Source organism: Asterias rubens, chromosome 3 (genome assembly GCF_902459465.1).
Source record: "Asterias rubens chromosome 3, eAstRub1.3, whole genome shotgun sequence".
NCBI lineage: Eukaryota > Metazoa > Echinodermata > Asteroidea > Forcipulatida > Asteriidae > Asterias > Asterias rubens.
Genome location: NC_047064.1, coordinates 21,895,046 through 21,912,833, shown reverse-complemented (window position 1 = coordinate 21,912,833; position 17,788 = coordinate 21,895,046). Strand labels below are relative to the sequence as shown.

Sequence of the window (17,788 nt, the reverse complement as noted above, 5' to 3'; positions counted from 1 at the left end):
ACAGAGGGCGGTGTTGATAAACTTAAGGCCGTGTCCGAAACGGTGACTTCGGCTAGAGCTACGGCTAGATCGCGCGCGTCTGCCTATTCTTCAACACTGGTAGACGCGCTGATCTAGACGTAGCTGTAGCCGAAGTCGTCGTTTCGGACACGGCCTTAAACTTCCCACAGAGTTCAACGAACTTCTGAAACTCGCTGAAATCGTTGTAGTCTTGGTGCAAGACGTTTCTCGTTTCCTTTTCACGCACACCGCGGCCAATTCACCGACAGCGCGCGCGCCGACTCACCTGACTTTAGTTCACTCACCGCCCCCCGGAGAAACGTGGACTATAAGTCAGGTGAGTCGGTGTGCGCGCGCTGTCGGTGAATTGGCCGCGGTGTGCGTGAAAAGGAAACGAGAAACGTCTTGCACCAAGACTAAAATCGTTGCTGATGTCTGGCTTCCTGAATTGTTTGTGTATGAAGTGTACTCAACAGAAAAAATGAATCAGTCTAAAAATTATCTACAGACTGGTTTCTGACGTTGAGGGCGTGAGGCTCATGTGATCTATATTTTTGTACGCAATTACTACAAAAACACCGAGCGATGGGGATATGAATTCAATCTATTGTTTAAAAGTTGAAAGTCCAGCAGATCGTGAGTTTTTAAAACAACTCTGTAATGTCATTGTCAGTAAATAACCCGGATACACCAATGGCTGTAAGTGAACATATTTAAGTTTTTCGTTTTTTTTGTAATAATCTTAATTTAATAAGCAAAATAAGTATCAATCAACTATACTATTGTATTAGTAAATTACTATCAATCATATTTCATATTCAATTCGTTATTTTATTTTTATAATAATCGATAATAATACTATTTCAATTGACAATTTGTTTTAATACCTGACTTACCTTTGTTTCCATTTCTCATAATCATGTCAATTTAATATTTAGTATTTATAACCTGAACTGCGTTTGCATCGGCTGTATATTGTTTGTTTCTGTTTGTTCTTATCCCCCCCCCCCCGACCTTGCCCTTGCAATGCCTTGGGAAATCTGTATTTTCCTTCCCTCTCTATAACTGTATAATATACACATAATGAATGTTTATGAGTGCAATGGTGCGAATATGTTCATGAGTTGAAAGATGAAATGTTCTATTCAACGAGGCGGAGCCGAGTTGAATGGAACATTCCAGCTTTCAACGAATGAACATTTTCGCACCATTGCACGAATGAAAAACATTCATTATTTGTTTTATATAACATCCAAGTAGATCTTTGTCATTTTGATTGAAAGATACAACTTTCAAAACAAACAAAGCGTAGGCCTACAATTTTTAATTGTAGAAGCCGAATGCTAGTAATTTTACTAATATGCCTTGCAGTAACACTGCTGCGTTACCAAAGACACGCGCACGCAGTGATGTTTTTACTCAGCTTTTTCGTTCCATCCGAAAAGTACCATTGCACGCTGGCAGCGTGCAATGGTACTTTTCGGATGGAACGAAAAAGCACGGTGAGTGACTCAGCGTGCAATGGTACTTTTATTTGCTATCACGTGACGGACAATCCTCCAATCAAATGGCAAGGATCTGCTTGGGTGTTATATAATATAATATAAAGGTTGGAAGAAAACGTTGATGTGTCTGTAAATATTTCTGTAACAAAAACAAAATCAATTTATTCATCAATTGAGTATTTGGATCATGGACATTTATTGGTCAATCATACATCAACATAGGGAGGCCAGATATTTGCATGTTAATTTCATAAATAAATAAACAATTAAAAAAAGAATATTAGTAAATAAATATTATAACATTAACATAAACAAATGACCTAGGTATTTAAAATAATGTTAATGTTCAAATTCTTTAGATAATAAATTTGATGTTATTGTTTGTTGTGCCCCTCATATCTTTTACTGTTTTAAAGTGAATAAAAAATAATAATTCAATTATTTGGTACATTATTTTTCCTCTTTTATATCTACCACCAAATTAATCCTTCATCTATATTATAATTCTAGGAAAATGGCTCCATGGGATGGTGCACTCCTTTTTTTATTTTTGACACCTGTGAGTGCAGATTTAAACATATTTTAAAAGGGAGTCAAAGGTCTGACAGGGCCCAAGTTTATTTGTCTACCTCAGCATTTTAGTCACATCCCAGCAAGAACCTATTATTACACACAATCATCCACTTGCTAATTAATTGTTATTTGTATACCCCATAATAACTTGTTCCCATGCTATAACTTTGAATTGAGTTGTATTGCATGCATTTTCTATTGTTGCTGTGGACAAAGTCACAGTTGAATGACCAGATGATAAGTGAGGGAGTCCACTACCCATTCATTACAATGCATGTATTGTCATTAACACCATTGAGGGGATGAGATCATTGTGGAATTTGTGGTATTTTGAACTATTTGACTTTGTTTAGGTTTTTAACTATGTAAGGAAGGGCTTCATTGTTTAGTTCTGTTGAAGCTCTGCTTGGTTATTCCATGGTATAATTCTACCTCCATGGTTATTCCATGCCTATTGGAGAATGGTTATTCCATTATTCTATGGGCATCTACTGAGTGTAGTGGTCTGAGGCTTAGATCTAGTGAAGGAACATCTTAATAAGGAAGTAGTATGCCGGGTGGTACATGTACATGTAGAGGTAGTGTTATGGGGATATAAATGGTTTATGTAGGGAGTGTGCTTGGTGAATGAAACCCATGGTGAAACTATGCTGCATCAGTGCAAGTCTTGTACATGATAGAACCAACATTCTAGGCCCACTATTATAAACAGTTTTCGGTGTGTTTTGCAAACTTGTTCTCTTTCCACCATTGATGATTTCATTGGTTTAGTTTTAAAGAATTAAGGACTTGCATCAGAGAACCTGTGGCTAGTCTTTGACCAAGTGGTTAAGAGCATCAAACACATGATGTGAGGATTATCGCAGAATGTGGGTTTGAGTCCTGGTCTTCTTGTCCTTAATTAAGCAAGACACTTTACCATTCTTGCTTTGTCCTTCGTATTGAATTTAAAGCTGTAGGTCCCGTGTGTTGTTATAAAAACTATCAATGCACATGAAAGACCCTTGTGCACACTTATCACAGACAGAAGGGCAGTGCATTTATCTTCAATCATGTAACCTTCACTCAAAAGGAAGAAATGTAAAAATAATTCGACACTAAACCAAGGCTAATAATTTTCTGTCTATTTCTGTTAACTTCAAGGACGCAGTGAATGGTTTCCAGCCATCGTTTCGGGATGAACAAGCCCAGCGAGCAGCTTACACCATCTACAGCCAATCAGTAGATGCTAATCATGAAAACAGACTAACTAATCATAGCTCACCGAGTGTTAATGGACACAATGATCCGAACCCTTTACGATCGCAGGAGATAGTAAGAGAGCTTCGGTTCTCAACAGTTCGCCGGATGTTTTGTCTTCTGATTGTATTTGACTTCCTACTGCACTCTGTCTTATGGTTCATCTACATTAATGTAAGTTTTATTGTACTGATAAAATCTTGTAAAATTTATATATATTTTTATATTTTTGGATGAGAGATCGCTAACATCATAAGGCCACTTTAAGGTGACGGCTACACTTAACTGATTTGGGCTATAGATGGATTGCACTAAGCGTCATTAACCGCCATATTTGGTGTCTTAACAATACTGTTAATATTTACAAAAGTGCATTAGCCAAGCCAATGATAGCCTTGCATTCGTGCACATTTCATCAAATATTGCGGTTGATGACGCTTAGTGCAATCCATCTATTGACCCAAATCACCTGCTACCAGGGGCACGTTGCCATGCCACCAGGGGCACATTGCCACAGGGGCACGTTGCCACCAGGGGCACGTTGCCACCAGGGGCACGTTGCCACCAGGGGCACGTTGCCACCAGGGGCACGTTGCCACCAGGGGCACGTTGCCACCAGGGGCACGTTGCCACCAGGGGCACGTTGCCACCAGGGGCACGTTGCCACCAGGGGCACGTTGCCACCAGGGGCACGTTGCCACCAGGGGCACGTTGCCACCAGGGGCACGTTGCCACCAGGGGCACATTGCCACAGGGGCACGTTGCCACCAGGGGCACGTTGCCACCAGGGGCACGTTGCCACCAGGGGCACGTTGCCACCAGGGGCACGTTGCCACCAGGGGCACGTTGCCACCAGGGGCACGTTGCCACCAGGGGCACTTTGCTACCATGGGCATGTTGCCACCTACTCCTGAGGTTGAAACACAGCTGCCGGAGACTTTTGTTAATTGTCATGGCCGAGTAGGTTAGAGCCTCGAATTTAAGTTCTGGTGGTTAATTTATCGAATTGTGGGTTCGAATCCCGGGGGTGACACTTGTGTCCTTGAGCAAGATGCTTGACTATCATTGCTTCTCTTCAACCAGGGTGTATTGGTACCTACGAGGGTTGAGGTTGACATTGTGTATGAAAAGGCCACTGGAGCACCATGGCAGGCCTGTATAATCCACAGGTAGCTGAGAAAGATTAAACTAATTGCATCTAGCCACTGGGCAATCTCTGTAGTCTAGTTGGTATGACACTGCTCTAGAAATGCAAAGGTCGTGGGTTTAAATCCCACACGAATCCTACCCGAGTAATATGCCTGTGATTTTTTTTCACAGAACTCTGGTAAGTGAATAAAGTAATGTAATGGTTATTGGCCAAATGACTACGACTAGGACACTTATGTTTTTATAATGTATATTCTTGTTGTGTATCTTTTAACCTCAATTCAGCCCTCGGGCTGCGATGTTTGAATTTTTTAATAAACCAATAATAATAATAATAATAATAATAAAGGGCATTGAGACATTATTGTGAAGTGCGCCAAGAATTATTAATTATTACAATTAATATTTTAAATGTTATTAACTTTAATGATGTTGAATTTTGCTTATTTTTTGCAGCTAATTGACGCAAGCGTTAGACACAGTCTTATGTGTCAAGTGACAGAGTATTCAATCCAATCATCGCTTTTTGATTTTGTGATTGCTGCTGCTGTTCGCACGTTCATTCTCCTCTTTGCATATGCACTCTGCCGTAGCAAGCACTGGTTTGCAGTAGCTGTAAGTTCTCTTATAGTATTATTAAGCGTAGAATAATTAAGAAGTAACTATAAATACTTAAAAGTAAACTTTGGAGTATAACCATGTATAGTATCTCTTTTGAGGGAGTGTTGAAAATGGTGTTTGAAGCTTTGCATGGTGTGTAGAATATTTGTTTTAATTCACCAGGGTCTCAAATTAACAATGGACCACAGACCCAAGGCCAGTGATTTAAGCAAAAGGCCAGTAAACACATGCCTGGGCCAGTAAACACATGCCTGGGCCAGTAAACACATGCCTGGGCCCAGTTGGAGCTACTTAATGGCCGATTTTGTGCTTACTGTGCGATTTCCATTTCATAGCGCTGCAAGTACACGGAAAGGCATGCTAACCTTCCGGTGCTTACTGCCAGAAAACTAATGACGTCACGATGCAAATCCATGGTGAACGCGCAATATGGCCGCCTCATTTTTCTGCTAACCTGTGAAATACTCTTGCACCACCTTAGCAAATTTTTCTGCTACAGTATAAGCACGAAAAATTTGTTTACCGTTAAGCAGCGCTACGAAATTGGGCCCTGAGCAAGTCCCTCAGTCTTGTGTTTTAATTCAAATGGAGACTTTCAATTATAAGCATTTTTCAATTCTGTTGACTATTTTATAATAATTGAAATATTGGTGTATTTTTCTTTAAATTGTTGTTTTATTTCTCTTTGCAGGTGACCACATCTTTGTCTTGTATATTTTTGATATCAAAAGTGTTTCTCTATGATTTTGGGGTAAGTATTTTTTTTCTTCTGAATACACCAGTTTATTATTAAAGCCAGGTTCAAACTTCTTGCGAATGCGATACAAATTTGTACGTCCATGGCTGTTTTCGTTGCGAATGTTTCACAGGAGTTGAGCCCATTTGAACTCTTCTGAATTGTTTGTTTTGAATTTGTATCCGATTTGCAGGAAGCATGAATCTGGCTTTGAGTCTTAGGGTTGTACACCATGAAAACACTTTCTGAACGCATTCTGAAAGTTTCTTTTGTTCAATTAAAGTTCACGGACTGCAAAACCAAAAGCGAATTTCCTTGCATCAGAAAAACATCACGAACCTAATTGTTTATGACACATAATCCGCTTCACATTAACTTTTGCGTTCAGTATTAACCAGGCTTTATTCAAACAATTTGAAACATTTAAATTAACTTTGTATTTTCTTTGAAGTATAACAAGCATGACTCGGACAAGTGTGTTCCAGAATACAACAAAGCCCACCCTGTGGATTTCCTAATTGCCATAGCGTCATTCATTCTTCCGTGGGCAGAGACGTGGGTCTTTGACTACCAAGTCATTCCAAGGGAAAAAAAACTACAAGAAGGTATACTATAGTCTCTACTTATTAACTCCTCGACTTTAAATAACACCGAAAACAACTTCTTAGGGCCGTGACCCAATGTAACAAAACTGTTTTGCGTCTTCATCCAAATACACAGACTTCTTGTTCTCTTTACTTCCTTAGTTGTCATCGATCAACGGAATCAAGATGCTATTACCGAGAGAACTCCTCTACTTAAGAATATTGACATGCCAGGAAACAGCGACCCTGTCAGGTTTTACTCACCACAGAACTCTCCTCCTAGTAAGTTGAGATATTCCTGTTTGGAAGTGAGGTCATGGTTAGATTAAATACTCCCATAGAATGATGTTATTTTGTCTGCAACAAAGATACTTCCTAGACATCCTGCATCAAAATTTACATTTGGCTTAAAGCCATTGGACACTTTCGGTAAACAGTATTGTCCAAAGGCCCACACTTCGTGTATCACAACTTATATATAAAATAACAAACCTGTGAAAATTTAGGCTCAATCGGTCATCGGAGTCGGGAGAAAATAACGGGAAAACCCACCCTTGTTTCCGCGCGTTTTGCCGTGTCATGACATGTGTTTAAATTAAATCCGTAATTCTCGATATCGAGAATTGATAATTGTTTTAATGTTTTCTCAAAAAGTAAAGCAATTCATGAAATAATATTTCAAGAGAAGTCTTTCACCATTACCTTCTGTAAACCCCGCAAGTTATTTGTAAATCTGTGAACTTTTTTATTTTTTTTTGTTCCGAAAGTGTATAATGGCTTTAAGTCAAGTAAATTCTGTCTTAAGCCAGTATGGCTCATCGGCCGGTGTTTGATCTAGTTTCCTTGGCATTAAACGACAGAATATTTCTATTCCCACCGGACGGCCGGGGGCTAGTCCATCGCAGATTACTCCCCAGCTCTCGCTGCTGCTCATTTGTACACCTGAGTGGAGAGAAGCAATTATGACCAAGTGCCTTGCTCAAGGACACAAGGGTTTCCGGTGACAACTTATAAAACTTGACCTTAAAATGAAACTATCACAATGTTACTTTTGTCGTTTATATTTATATAGGAATAAAATTTAATCTTGATTTGTTTGTTCTCCTTTGCCCAGCTTCAGACACAGAAAGTGGAGCCAGCAGTCTCTATGGCGACAGTTTACGATCTCATGCTTCAGATTTTAAATCTTTACCTAACAGTAGACGAGGATCATCGGTTAATCTAGCTGCTTCAATCCAGGTCAGATAATTGTTGTTATTTATTGGGGGGGTTTTCGACCAAAACAACTTAAAATGTACAGTCAATAGATTTGTTTTGGATTTGCTTCCCCCCCCCATGTTTTATTGTTATGTGTTTTTAAAACCACTGGACACTATTGGTTATTGTCAAAAACTAGTTTTCTCACTTGGTGTATCTCAACATATGCACAAAATAACGAACCTGTCTCGAAATCAAATTAGTGGAAAATTACTATTTTCTCGAAAACTACCTCACTTCAGAGGGAGCCGTTTCTCACAATGTTTTATATTGTCAACAGTACCCCATTACTCGTTACCAAGTAAGGTTTTATACTAATAATTATTTTGAGTAATTACCAATAGTGTCCACTGCCTTTAATAGTTATATAATTGTATTTGTATCATTGGCAGGGATCTGGTTATACACATCTTTTGATGACAGTTTTTATACTTTTGTATAACCTTGAGAGCCCCTGTTCAACTTGTATTCCTTAGTGTAAATGTCTAAAGATAAATTTAAATAAAATAAATAAGTAATATCATCATCTTGAGTTCAAATTTACGAAGATCATCTCACTTTCTAACTTTCCAGGAACAAGAATATCTACAGAAAGCCAAGGAATCTCTTCGATTTCTTGATAAGATAATTGCAAGGAATGAAGGTTGGCATGAAGAGCTGAGACGAAGTGAATCCAATGCTGTAATTAATAGTAGTAGATTTGACGGAATTAAAGGAAAGGTTTACAAGTTGGAGGTGAGTACAACGGCAAGATTTCAAAAGGAAGTGTTCCATACAAAAAATTACTTTGTTATTCCAAGTACGGAATGTTCTTCCCGTGTGTACATGTCTTATGAAGTTGAAATTTCACAGGCTAGTTTTATTGTATATATATGTCTATTTATGTAGGATTAAAACAATCGAGCGGTTCCATAAACATTTTTCTCTTCAACAAACGCTGGACTTTTTTTATCAAAAGACTTACTGCTTAGTCTGTTTTATTGATTACTCTGATTTTATGTATAGCTAATTTGTTTAAGTTGTGTAGTTTCAATACTTATGCTGTTTGTACTCTTTCATTTGCCAACTAAAACAAATCTATCTAAACTTGTATTTTGTAACCTCCTTCTCACAGACGGAGATGTCTGTACCCCCGGAACAAATAGTGACAATACTTTGGGACAATATTGAGAGCAGTCCATCGTGGAACTCTTCAATTCTTGAGAGTGAGGTTATACAACAGATTGATGACCATACAGATGTTGTATATAATGTCAGTACCGGTGGTCCTGGTAATATAGTAGCTGGGAGGTAAGAATAGTTTGTGCCTTATTTCTTATCTTATTAGATCATTTCTTATCTTTTTTTTTTGCTTTTAATAATGTTTAGTGTTCTAACTGTTTTATCTTGGTGGCCTAATTGGTATGACACTGCTCTAGAATTGCAAAGGTCATGGGTTAGAATCCCACTCGAGTAGTTTGCCTGTGATTTTGTTGACAGAACTCTGGTAAGTACTGAGTATACAGTGGTAGCACACATCGATGTACATGTATTTGTGTAAAAACCAAAATTAGTATAACTTCTTTATGTACAGTGCCTTTGAGCAAATTATTGGATATATGGATATACGGTGTGCCATGGCTGAGTGGTTTAGTGCATCAAACTCGAGTTTGATTGCTGAGTCATCAGGATGTGGGTTCGAATCCCGGTCATGAAATTTGTGTCTCTTTGACTAAGACTAAAACGACTTTTCATCACCCAGAGATAAATGGGTACCTGTGAGGGCAGAGATGGTTCCCCGATTCTTCACCTATCCTAACTAGAAACTCAAATAGTGTCCCAGCCTTCAAACGTGCTCTCAAAACCCACCTTTTACCCTCTTCATAACTGGTAGTCTTTATCTGTGCTCTGTCTTTCCCCCTTCTTTTTTCAGTGCCTTGTATCTGTTGGCAATTTGGCGCTTTACAAATACAGTTATTATTATTTATTCTTGTGATTGGAGTAAGCTCAAGTGTGATACCTACTTGGCAGCACAGGCTGTGTACTCCCCAAGGAGCTGAAATTAATTATCTATTAAATTATTCTTAATTACTTTAATTTTTATCCTCCCCCCACAGGGATTTTGTGTCAGTTAGGAACTATTGGCAGAGAGGGGATGGTCATGTGTGTAGTAGCATAGCAGTCGAGCATCCTAGTAAACCACCATGCAGTAAATATGTCAGGTAAGGTGTGGCAAAGACATCCACTGGGATGCAAACATTCACTGCTTATTATGAGGATCATATTAAAAATAATAACACAGCATTTATAGGGCACACATTCTTTTTTTTCAACATTCAAAGAAGGTGTGGAGGGGCTGAACCATGAAGGGTGCGTTCGTTTAGCTTCCCTGGGTCGACCCCGGTCTGCCCCCGGTGCTTCGACTAGCTTTGACGTCATTCCAGGGGCTCAGCCCCAAGTTCCCTGCTTGTGGACTGGGTCACTTGGGGCTGGCACGAGGTGCATGACAAAGCCAGGAGAGGTTGAGTGATCGTTCGTTTAGCTCTTGTCAGGGGGTCACCCGAATGAGCACTGCAAGGTAGACACAAGGAAGCTAAACGAACGCACCCAAAGTGTTTTGGATGTCAAGAGGTTGATCTGGTTATTCTGAAACTAATTGGTAGCCAGTGTAGATTGTGTAGGATGGGAGAGATATGAGAAGACATTTGCACCTGTAGGTAATCTTGCAGCAGCGTGTGCTTCATTTGGAGTTTTAAATTATTGAGTTTGTAAAAGAGTTTTTTTCTCTGTACTTCATTCAGGGGGTCCAACGGACCCAACGGTTGGGTTGTAGAGAGACTTCATGGCGATCCGTTTAAATCGAAATTCATTTGGATTCTCAATACTGACCTTAATTTCAAGGTAAGATTTAATTTTTCTCTTCATCCCTTCCTCGAAAATGTTGGTTTCTTTAAGATAATTTCTATGAAATTTACGGTGTGTTTTTTTATAGAAAAGTGTTGTTTACTTTTGTATTCAAGAAATTATATTGTTTTTTTTCCTCAATCATTACATGGAAGGGAAATCTACCGAGCTGTATGATCTTCAGCTACACTTTTTGGTTCTGAGTAGATCTTGAAAAGCTACTTAAACTTTCCAGCGTTTTTAATACAAGTTATTCATGTTCATTAATTAAAAATGTACTTCTGATTTGGATTTTGTCCAATTTTAGGTATGGACACCACAAGCAATAACAGATACTGCCCTCTGCCATGTGCTAATGGACATTGGGACAAACTTGCAAAAGCATTTGCAACAGCGCCACCAATGGGCAGGGGATGCCCAGTCAGATCTTGTCATTGAGGATAGAATAGATCAACTGAGTGTAAGTAGCTATGAAGATATAGATGATGAGAAGCCAGGGTCTGTAGACAGCTTTGGTTCGGCTTGAGACAAATATGGAGAAATTTGTGAGACTCTAGATTCTCAGACACCAAGGTCTGGTTCCATGCAGCAAGGATGACTTCTTCCCTATTGGAGAAAGACACATCTCATGAACCAGTGTAGGTTTCATTTGAGCCGTCGATTTGTGTCCTATTTACGCCTGTTGATACGGCTATGGCTTGATTACCTCATCAACATGTATTGAAGTATGAGACAACCTTAGCAACACCCTTAGCAACAGCCGTAGTCATATCCACTAAATTGGATGCGGCCGTGAGTATACTCTAGGCTGTTTCTGAATGGATGGCTTAGGCAGTAGCTATGGTGGTTGTCATAGGGAAATTTGTCCCCGGAGATTCTGTCCCCATTAGGGGAAATTAACATGGGCTGAAGGAGGATGATTCGAAAGAGGGCGCTTTCAGAAGAAGTCTGTACGCAGTTCGTCGTATGGGGGACAAAATCTCCTGCCACACCAGAATGCCCAACGTCCTATTCTTCAACGGTGCTGATGACATCCAACAGACATGGTCAAAGTCACTTAATTCATACACATTGCTAAAGGCAGCCTATCTTCTAAGCTTGTTAACATTGAGTCACTTAACTAGAAACAACCCTAGGCTGTGTAGGGGTTGCCCTTAACTTGTTCAGCGACTGTCCAGTAGATCCAGCTAGCTTGTCATTTCACTAGCTAGTCCACCAGCTTTTTCACTAGTCCATATTACAAATGCTTTTCAACATTGAACTAGCCAGTTGGACTACTTGGAGAAAAAATTGACTGGTCCTCATGTGTTTTAAAGGCAGTGGACACTACTGGTAGTTACTCAAAATAAATATTAGCATAAACCTTACTAGGTAACGAGTAATGGGGAGAGGTTGATAGTATAAAATATTGTGAGAAATGGCTCCCTCTGAAGTTATGTAGTTTTCGAGAAAGAAGTAATTTTCAACAAATCTGATTTCAAGACCTCAGATTTAGAATTTGAGGTCTCGAAATCAAGCATCTAAAAGCACACAACTTCGTGTGACTAGGGTATTTTTTCTTCCATTATTATCTCGCAACTTCGACGACCAATTGAGCTCAAATTTTCACAGGTTTGTTATTTTATGCATATGTTGAGATACACCAAGTGAGAAGACTGGTCTTTGCAGTTCCCAAAGATGTCCACTGTCTTTAAGTGGCATTTGGCCAGTGGACCACTGCTTAGGGAGAGACTGCTCTGTATGCATTGGATGGTTGTGGCTACTGCTTAGTCAAAGTGCCAGCAGAGACAATGTTAAAGAATAGGCTTATGCAGTGATGTAGCCATAGCCACTGTGGAAGCCATTGATTCAGATATAGTCTAGTTAATGATGGCTGAGCCTACATTCAGTTTCTATGGCTGTGGCTATGGTCATGGCTAGGTCTATGGCTATGATCAGTGACCAATATTTCATAGAGCTGTTTAGCAGAGAATATATGATTAAAAGATTTCTTTGCTAAGCAAAAAATGATTGGGGCATCAGTCGCAAAAATGTTAACTTTGTGGAATGATGGCTGGTTGCCTGCTTTTGCTAAGCAAGATTTTCCTGTGCTTAGCAGGTTTGATTGCTTACAGGATTTATGAAATTGGGCTTAGACTAAAGAATCTCTGTTCTTACTCTATGGACTAACCTAATACTTTAAGCATGGTCAGCGAGACTTAATGTGTGTGACCAAACTTGCTTCACAGATGCAAGTACTATTATCTGCCAAATCCATGTAACCAGTGAATCTTGAATCATGTCTTAAGTATCTATATTCAGTATAAAGACAACTTGCATATCACATTTTGTACTTTGTATATTGATTGATAAACAGTTTGGTAAATTTGTGACGAAATGAAGTTTAGTTGTAAAGGGAGGTGGCATCATCTCGGGACATTTGGGCACTATTTATCAACAAGGTTTGTGTGAGTTTATTTTTGGTAATTTTTATTTATTGAGGGAAGGTAAGCAGTGATACCAGATTTGAAGTCTTATTTCGTATTAATTTGTATTAATTTGTTTAAAGGCAGTGGACACTATTGGTAATTACTCAAAATAATTATTGGCATAAAACCTTACTTTGTAACGAGTAATGGGGAGAGGTTGATTGTATAAAACTTTGTGAGAAACAGCTCCCTCTGAAGTAACCTAGTTTTGGAGAAAGGAGTAATTTTCCACGAATTTGATTTCGAGACCTCAAGTTTAGAACTTGAGGTCTCGAAATCAACCATCTAAACGCACACAACCTCGTGTGACAAGGGCGTTTTTTTCTTTCATAGTTATCTTGCCACTCCGACGACCGATCGAGCTCAAATTTTCACAGGTTGGTTATTTTATGCATATGTTGAGATACACCAAGTGAGAAGACTGATCTTTGACAATTACCAATAGTGTACACTGTCTTTAAGTGAAACAAAAATTGTGTTTCTTGTTTGGGTCTGTTGACACTTTTGTGCGTGCTCTTTGTTGATACTAACAACTGATTTGATAAAAATGGAAGAATTAAATGCTTTTGACAATTTGTCAAAAAAGTTGGGAAGGAAAATTCCATAGAAATTCAAATAACCTTTGCCTGTTATAAGATAATGAAACAATAACAAAGATATATGTACAAATATCATCGAACCTACAGTATTATAAAGATATGAGAGTTTAAAAAATAAACCTGTATTAATTCCGTTTGCATTTATTTTAACCAAGGTTGAAAAACATTTTATCTTTAATTATTTTTCAGAATTTATTATAATGTCATTTGTGTAAAGTTGGTGCTCGGTAACATCACGATTATTTAAGAAAGATTTATGTTTTTTTCCGAAATAGTCTTTTACAGAATGTTTTTAATTTCGAGTGACTTAAACGCGGCTGAACCTTGGTACGGACTGGCCTCGTTTGAAGAGAACCAATAGCAAGAATCTTTGGGCATTTTTGAAACCTTGGTTTTGACGTCCAGCTTAGGCTTTGTCGAGTTGTTTTGAAAATGCACGCTTTTGTGGATGGTTTTAAAAACAACCGGAGCTATAGCCTAAGCTTCAAGCCGTAGTTTCGAAAGGGCATTTGTGTATCAAGTTTTAATTTATAGCAATGTAAAGGGTCTAAATAAACTTGCTGAAAATGAGTAAATCATGCGGGAAAAATCCATTTTTATATCATGTGTGACGTAAATGATGATGGAAGGATAGATTATTGACTTTGACATACGCGTATTTTTTGTATAATAAACATGTATTTGAATATAAAGTGCGCACATTGTGCATTATTATTGTGTTTTCTTCCCACGTTTAATAGCAATGTATGTTTGGAAACTATGGTTCAAAACATGTTCATTATTTGCGCAATGTATCTTAGCTTAACAATTCGATATGACATGTACATGTGATATACTTACACAGAAATACAAGCTGAATTTGTTAATAAGGTGAACAATAAATTCTTGATGTTGGTCAATGATCAATCATAAATGTTGGAGTTTGATGGTGTCTGTAAAAATCATTGTTGTGGGGTAAAAACCAAAATTAATATTCTTTATCCCCGATGCAAATTTAACATCTCTTAAATCGTTGCGGTACCCTCTGCCAAAACATAGGATTCGAACTGCCTCTAGCTACCGCGCCAGCTCGGTAGTCTAGTTGGTTAGACACTGCTCTAGAATTGCAAGTGTCTTGGGTTCGAATCCCACCCGAGTAACATGCCTGTGATAGTTTTTTCACAGGACTCGGGAAAGTATTGAGTATACAGTGCTAACACACATTGGTGTATTGGGTAAAAAACATAGTTAACATCGATATGGTGCGTGTGTATACAATGGCTGCATGGTTCCGGAGTGGCGGTTTCAGTCTTCCGCCGTGTTCAGTTTTCCGGGTGATGTAGCCGGACATTTCAACACGTTGTTCGAACGGTTTTAGCTTTCCGGCGTGTTCAGTTTTCCGGGTGACGTAGCCAGACAAAAATACCGCCGCGAGTACCCTGGCAAGTACTGTAGTTCAGTGAAATAAAAAAAACTAAACAAATAAAATAAAATAAAAAACGGTAATAAACTAAACCAGAATAATAAAAAATTCTTCTGATTCTCTGACGCTCGTTCGGTATAAATACAGGGTAATTTGCTTGGTCTTCACACCAAATTCTCTCATACGATCCACGCGTTCGCCGCTCGTTGTACTCGTGGACGCCGCCATGACAGCTACCGGAGAGTAACACGGATGACTCAATACGGCACTAAAAATGGACTACTTTCGCTTGCTGTGCGCAGGCATCGCATGACGTAATAGAATCATAGTTAGTAAAGAATCATATTCCGATCTCCCAGTAGGTACCTTTAGTAGCCAGAGTATGTGGCATTTATGTTTAGTGCAGCCATCCGTGAGTTCTTCATGTAATTTAAAAATTGAACTTGGGCCTGGCCTAGGGTGCAATTGACTGCCATTTTGTATAGCCTCCAAAACGCATCATGTTTGGAAAAGATATTGTACGCATATTTCTGACTTCGTTCTGATTGTGTCTTTGGTATTAATTGTCATCAGAATTCACATTGTTTTCAAGATTTGCAATTTGCAAACATGTTATGATTCACTTTTAATGTTTACACGTTGAAAAAACAAATCTAATCTAATCTAATGATTTCTGGCACTAAAGCCGCCATGAACCAGAGTGAAGTTGAACGACTGTTAACTGAGGTTTTGTTGTATTCCGCCTCGCTGTCCCACACCAGTCACGTGGGTTATGATCTATCGTTATGGGAAGGGGTGAATGCTGGGAAGGGGTGGGGTGATGTGAACTCCAGGGTTGCGGGCTAAGGCTATATGAGGTGCATAGCCAGGAGACTCAGTGGAGCAGCTTTAGGACCCCGCATGAGTTAGTCATTATCCTACATATATTCGTCTGGTGCCTATCCGTAATTTGCAGGCACCATTGCGGTTACCTCAGCCCGTAAGGCAGACTAGAGTATAGATACAACACGACAAGGCAGTGAAGGGTGCACGGAAAACGATACCATTGATGCCAGGGTGGAAAGTCATGCTTGAGACCCAAGTGTAGTGCCAACTCCAAAAACGCAAACCTCTGTCTCTTATAACCGAAAACCTGAGTGGGGTGTAGCTTACACTAACAGCTTGCAAGCCCCGTAGTGCACGTGCAGTCGGCCCATGATCATCAACCCCTTTACCCGGTCCTATGCCCTCGCGGTCATACTGAGAAACGATCCGGTCTTCCACAAAGGGCCCACACCGGTTGAACGGTCTGCGCACCGGATTGGCGCGGTATTGTGTCCCTTTTTCTCTACCGTCGTTGCGCTGCTGCCACCGGCCAATTTTCATGCACGACGTGGTGGCAACAAAGCCCTCTAAATTGGACTTGACGCTGAAGTCAATCGGTGCACAAAGGCAGGCCGATACCTCCCCCATGTTAACTGTTCCTGGGGAAATTACTTTCCATTTACTACCATGTTCTATGCCCAATGGGCCGCAGAATTAAGATTATACAATTGCATAGTTTTAATACCGTCAAAGAACTTAACTGCACCGCCGCGATTTTTGTACCCACTTCCCTCCTCCACCTGAACTGGGTGAGACATTGACACAGGGGTTAATGGCAACTGTAACCGCATGGGCCGTGAGAACTTGAAAATTGCCCAGGCAGGTCTGGCTAACCACACGACAGCGTCCCTGGTCGACCACCTTTGGATCCAACGGGGCCCTGTGATCACAGCAATCTACTCCAGGCCCTAAACTCGTCCGTCAAATCAAAATGAGAGCGAGGGACCAGCGATTTGAAATTGGGCAAATGGCTCCAAGCCGTGTTGTTAGAGATTAAATGATTTTGTAATCGAGGTGGGCGAGAAGAAAAAAAAGAGAAATCCACGAGCGTGAATAAGTTTATTCAAAATCAAGGCAGCTGCATTTTAAGACATTCGTGATATTGCAAATCTTAAGTTTTACCTTTTGAACCTAGCATTTCTTAATTTCTTTCGTTCTCATGTAAATTTAAGTAGGCAATCGTAGATGATTAGTTACTGCTTTCAATGTATACCTCATCGTCTCGTGGTCGGGTCGATAAACCTTCTCATGCGCGTACCCCCCCCCCCCCCCCCCCACCTTCCCAGTCGTGGAATAACCAAGTGACGTTATAAGCTTCCATATTGAAATGAACATGATCGATTCATCATGAGAAACGAACAGTGCCAAACTGACTCAGAAAGTGGGTCATTGTGACTCAACCAATGTCAGTCTAATCCAAGCATGGGTCAGATATTAAGGCACAAGTCATTGCTAATCAGTGTGATGTTTAGACTCGCCTTTGGAAACTCAAAAGAATTGTTAAAATGCCAAATAGGCATTGCAAGTGATCCCTGTCGGAAACATGTTGAATCCGAATAAAAACAAACCAAATTGGGAAGAGCTCGTTCATAAGAATAAGTTGCGCTCGACTCGGTAGTTGTATTTTACTTGGTCATCATTTTACTTGGTCATCTTAAAACAAGATGAGGATTATTTGGAAATGTTCCCCCCCCGTACCCCGCCCCCGCCCCTGCTCATCAATGTTTAAGCTCCACCCCTACCACTCCCTCTATAAACTACCTCGCCCTACCCCACCCCCCCCCCCCCCCCATTGTGATTCCCTGGCTCTGAGCGTTAGCATACGAGGTCACAAGAAAGAAGCGTCACTTTCTTCCTCTTATTAATGTTTAGTGGATCATATTCCCAACCTTAAACTGATTGTCATTT

At 39.8% G+C, this 17,788-nt stretch overlaps 1 protein-coding gene across 2 annotated transcripts; it reads left to right on the top strand.

The window, feature by feature from the left end:
- Positions 1-557: 557 nt before the first annotated feature.
- LOC117287787 (steroidogenic acute regulatory protein-like) lies at positions 558-11,928 on the top strand. Of its 2 annotated transcripts, none has more exons than XM_033768305.1 (12): positions 558-699; positions 3,222-3,491; positions 4,923-5,081; positions 5,779-5,838; positions 6,275-6,428; positions 6,570-6,689; positions 7,522-7,646; positions 8,238-8,399; positions 8,779-8,954; positions 9,761-9,865; positions 10,445-10,544; positions 10,855-11,928. In XM_033768305.1, the coding sequence occupies exons 1-12, from the start codon at positions 661-663 to the stop codon at positions 11,071-11,073; spliced, it is 1,689 nt and encodes a 562-aa protein (XP_033624196.1). In that variant the 5' UTR covers positions 558-660; the 3' UTR covers positions 11,074-11,928. The 2 variants fall into 2 exon arrangements, with proteins under 2 accessions (XP_033624196.1, XP_033624197.1); XM_033768306.1 differs by lacking the exon at positions 558-699 and adding an exon at positions 2,490-2,498.
- The last annotated feature ends 5,860 nt before the right edge of the window (positions 11,929-17,788 follow it).

Bases quoted from the DNA above. Each gene is read 5' to 3' on its own strand.
- LOC117287787 (XM_033768305.1), top strand. From the start codon at position 661: ATGTCATTGTCAGTAAATAACCCGGATACACCAATGGCT. The intron at 700-3,221 runs GTAAGTGAACAT...GTTAACTTCAAG, and splicing joins ACCCGGATACACCAATGGCT to GACGCAGTGAATGGTTTCCA. The intron at 8,400-8,778 runs GTGAGTACAACG...TCCTTCTCACAG, and splicing joins GAAAGGTTTACAAGTTGGAG to ACGGAGATGTCTGTACCCCC.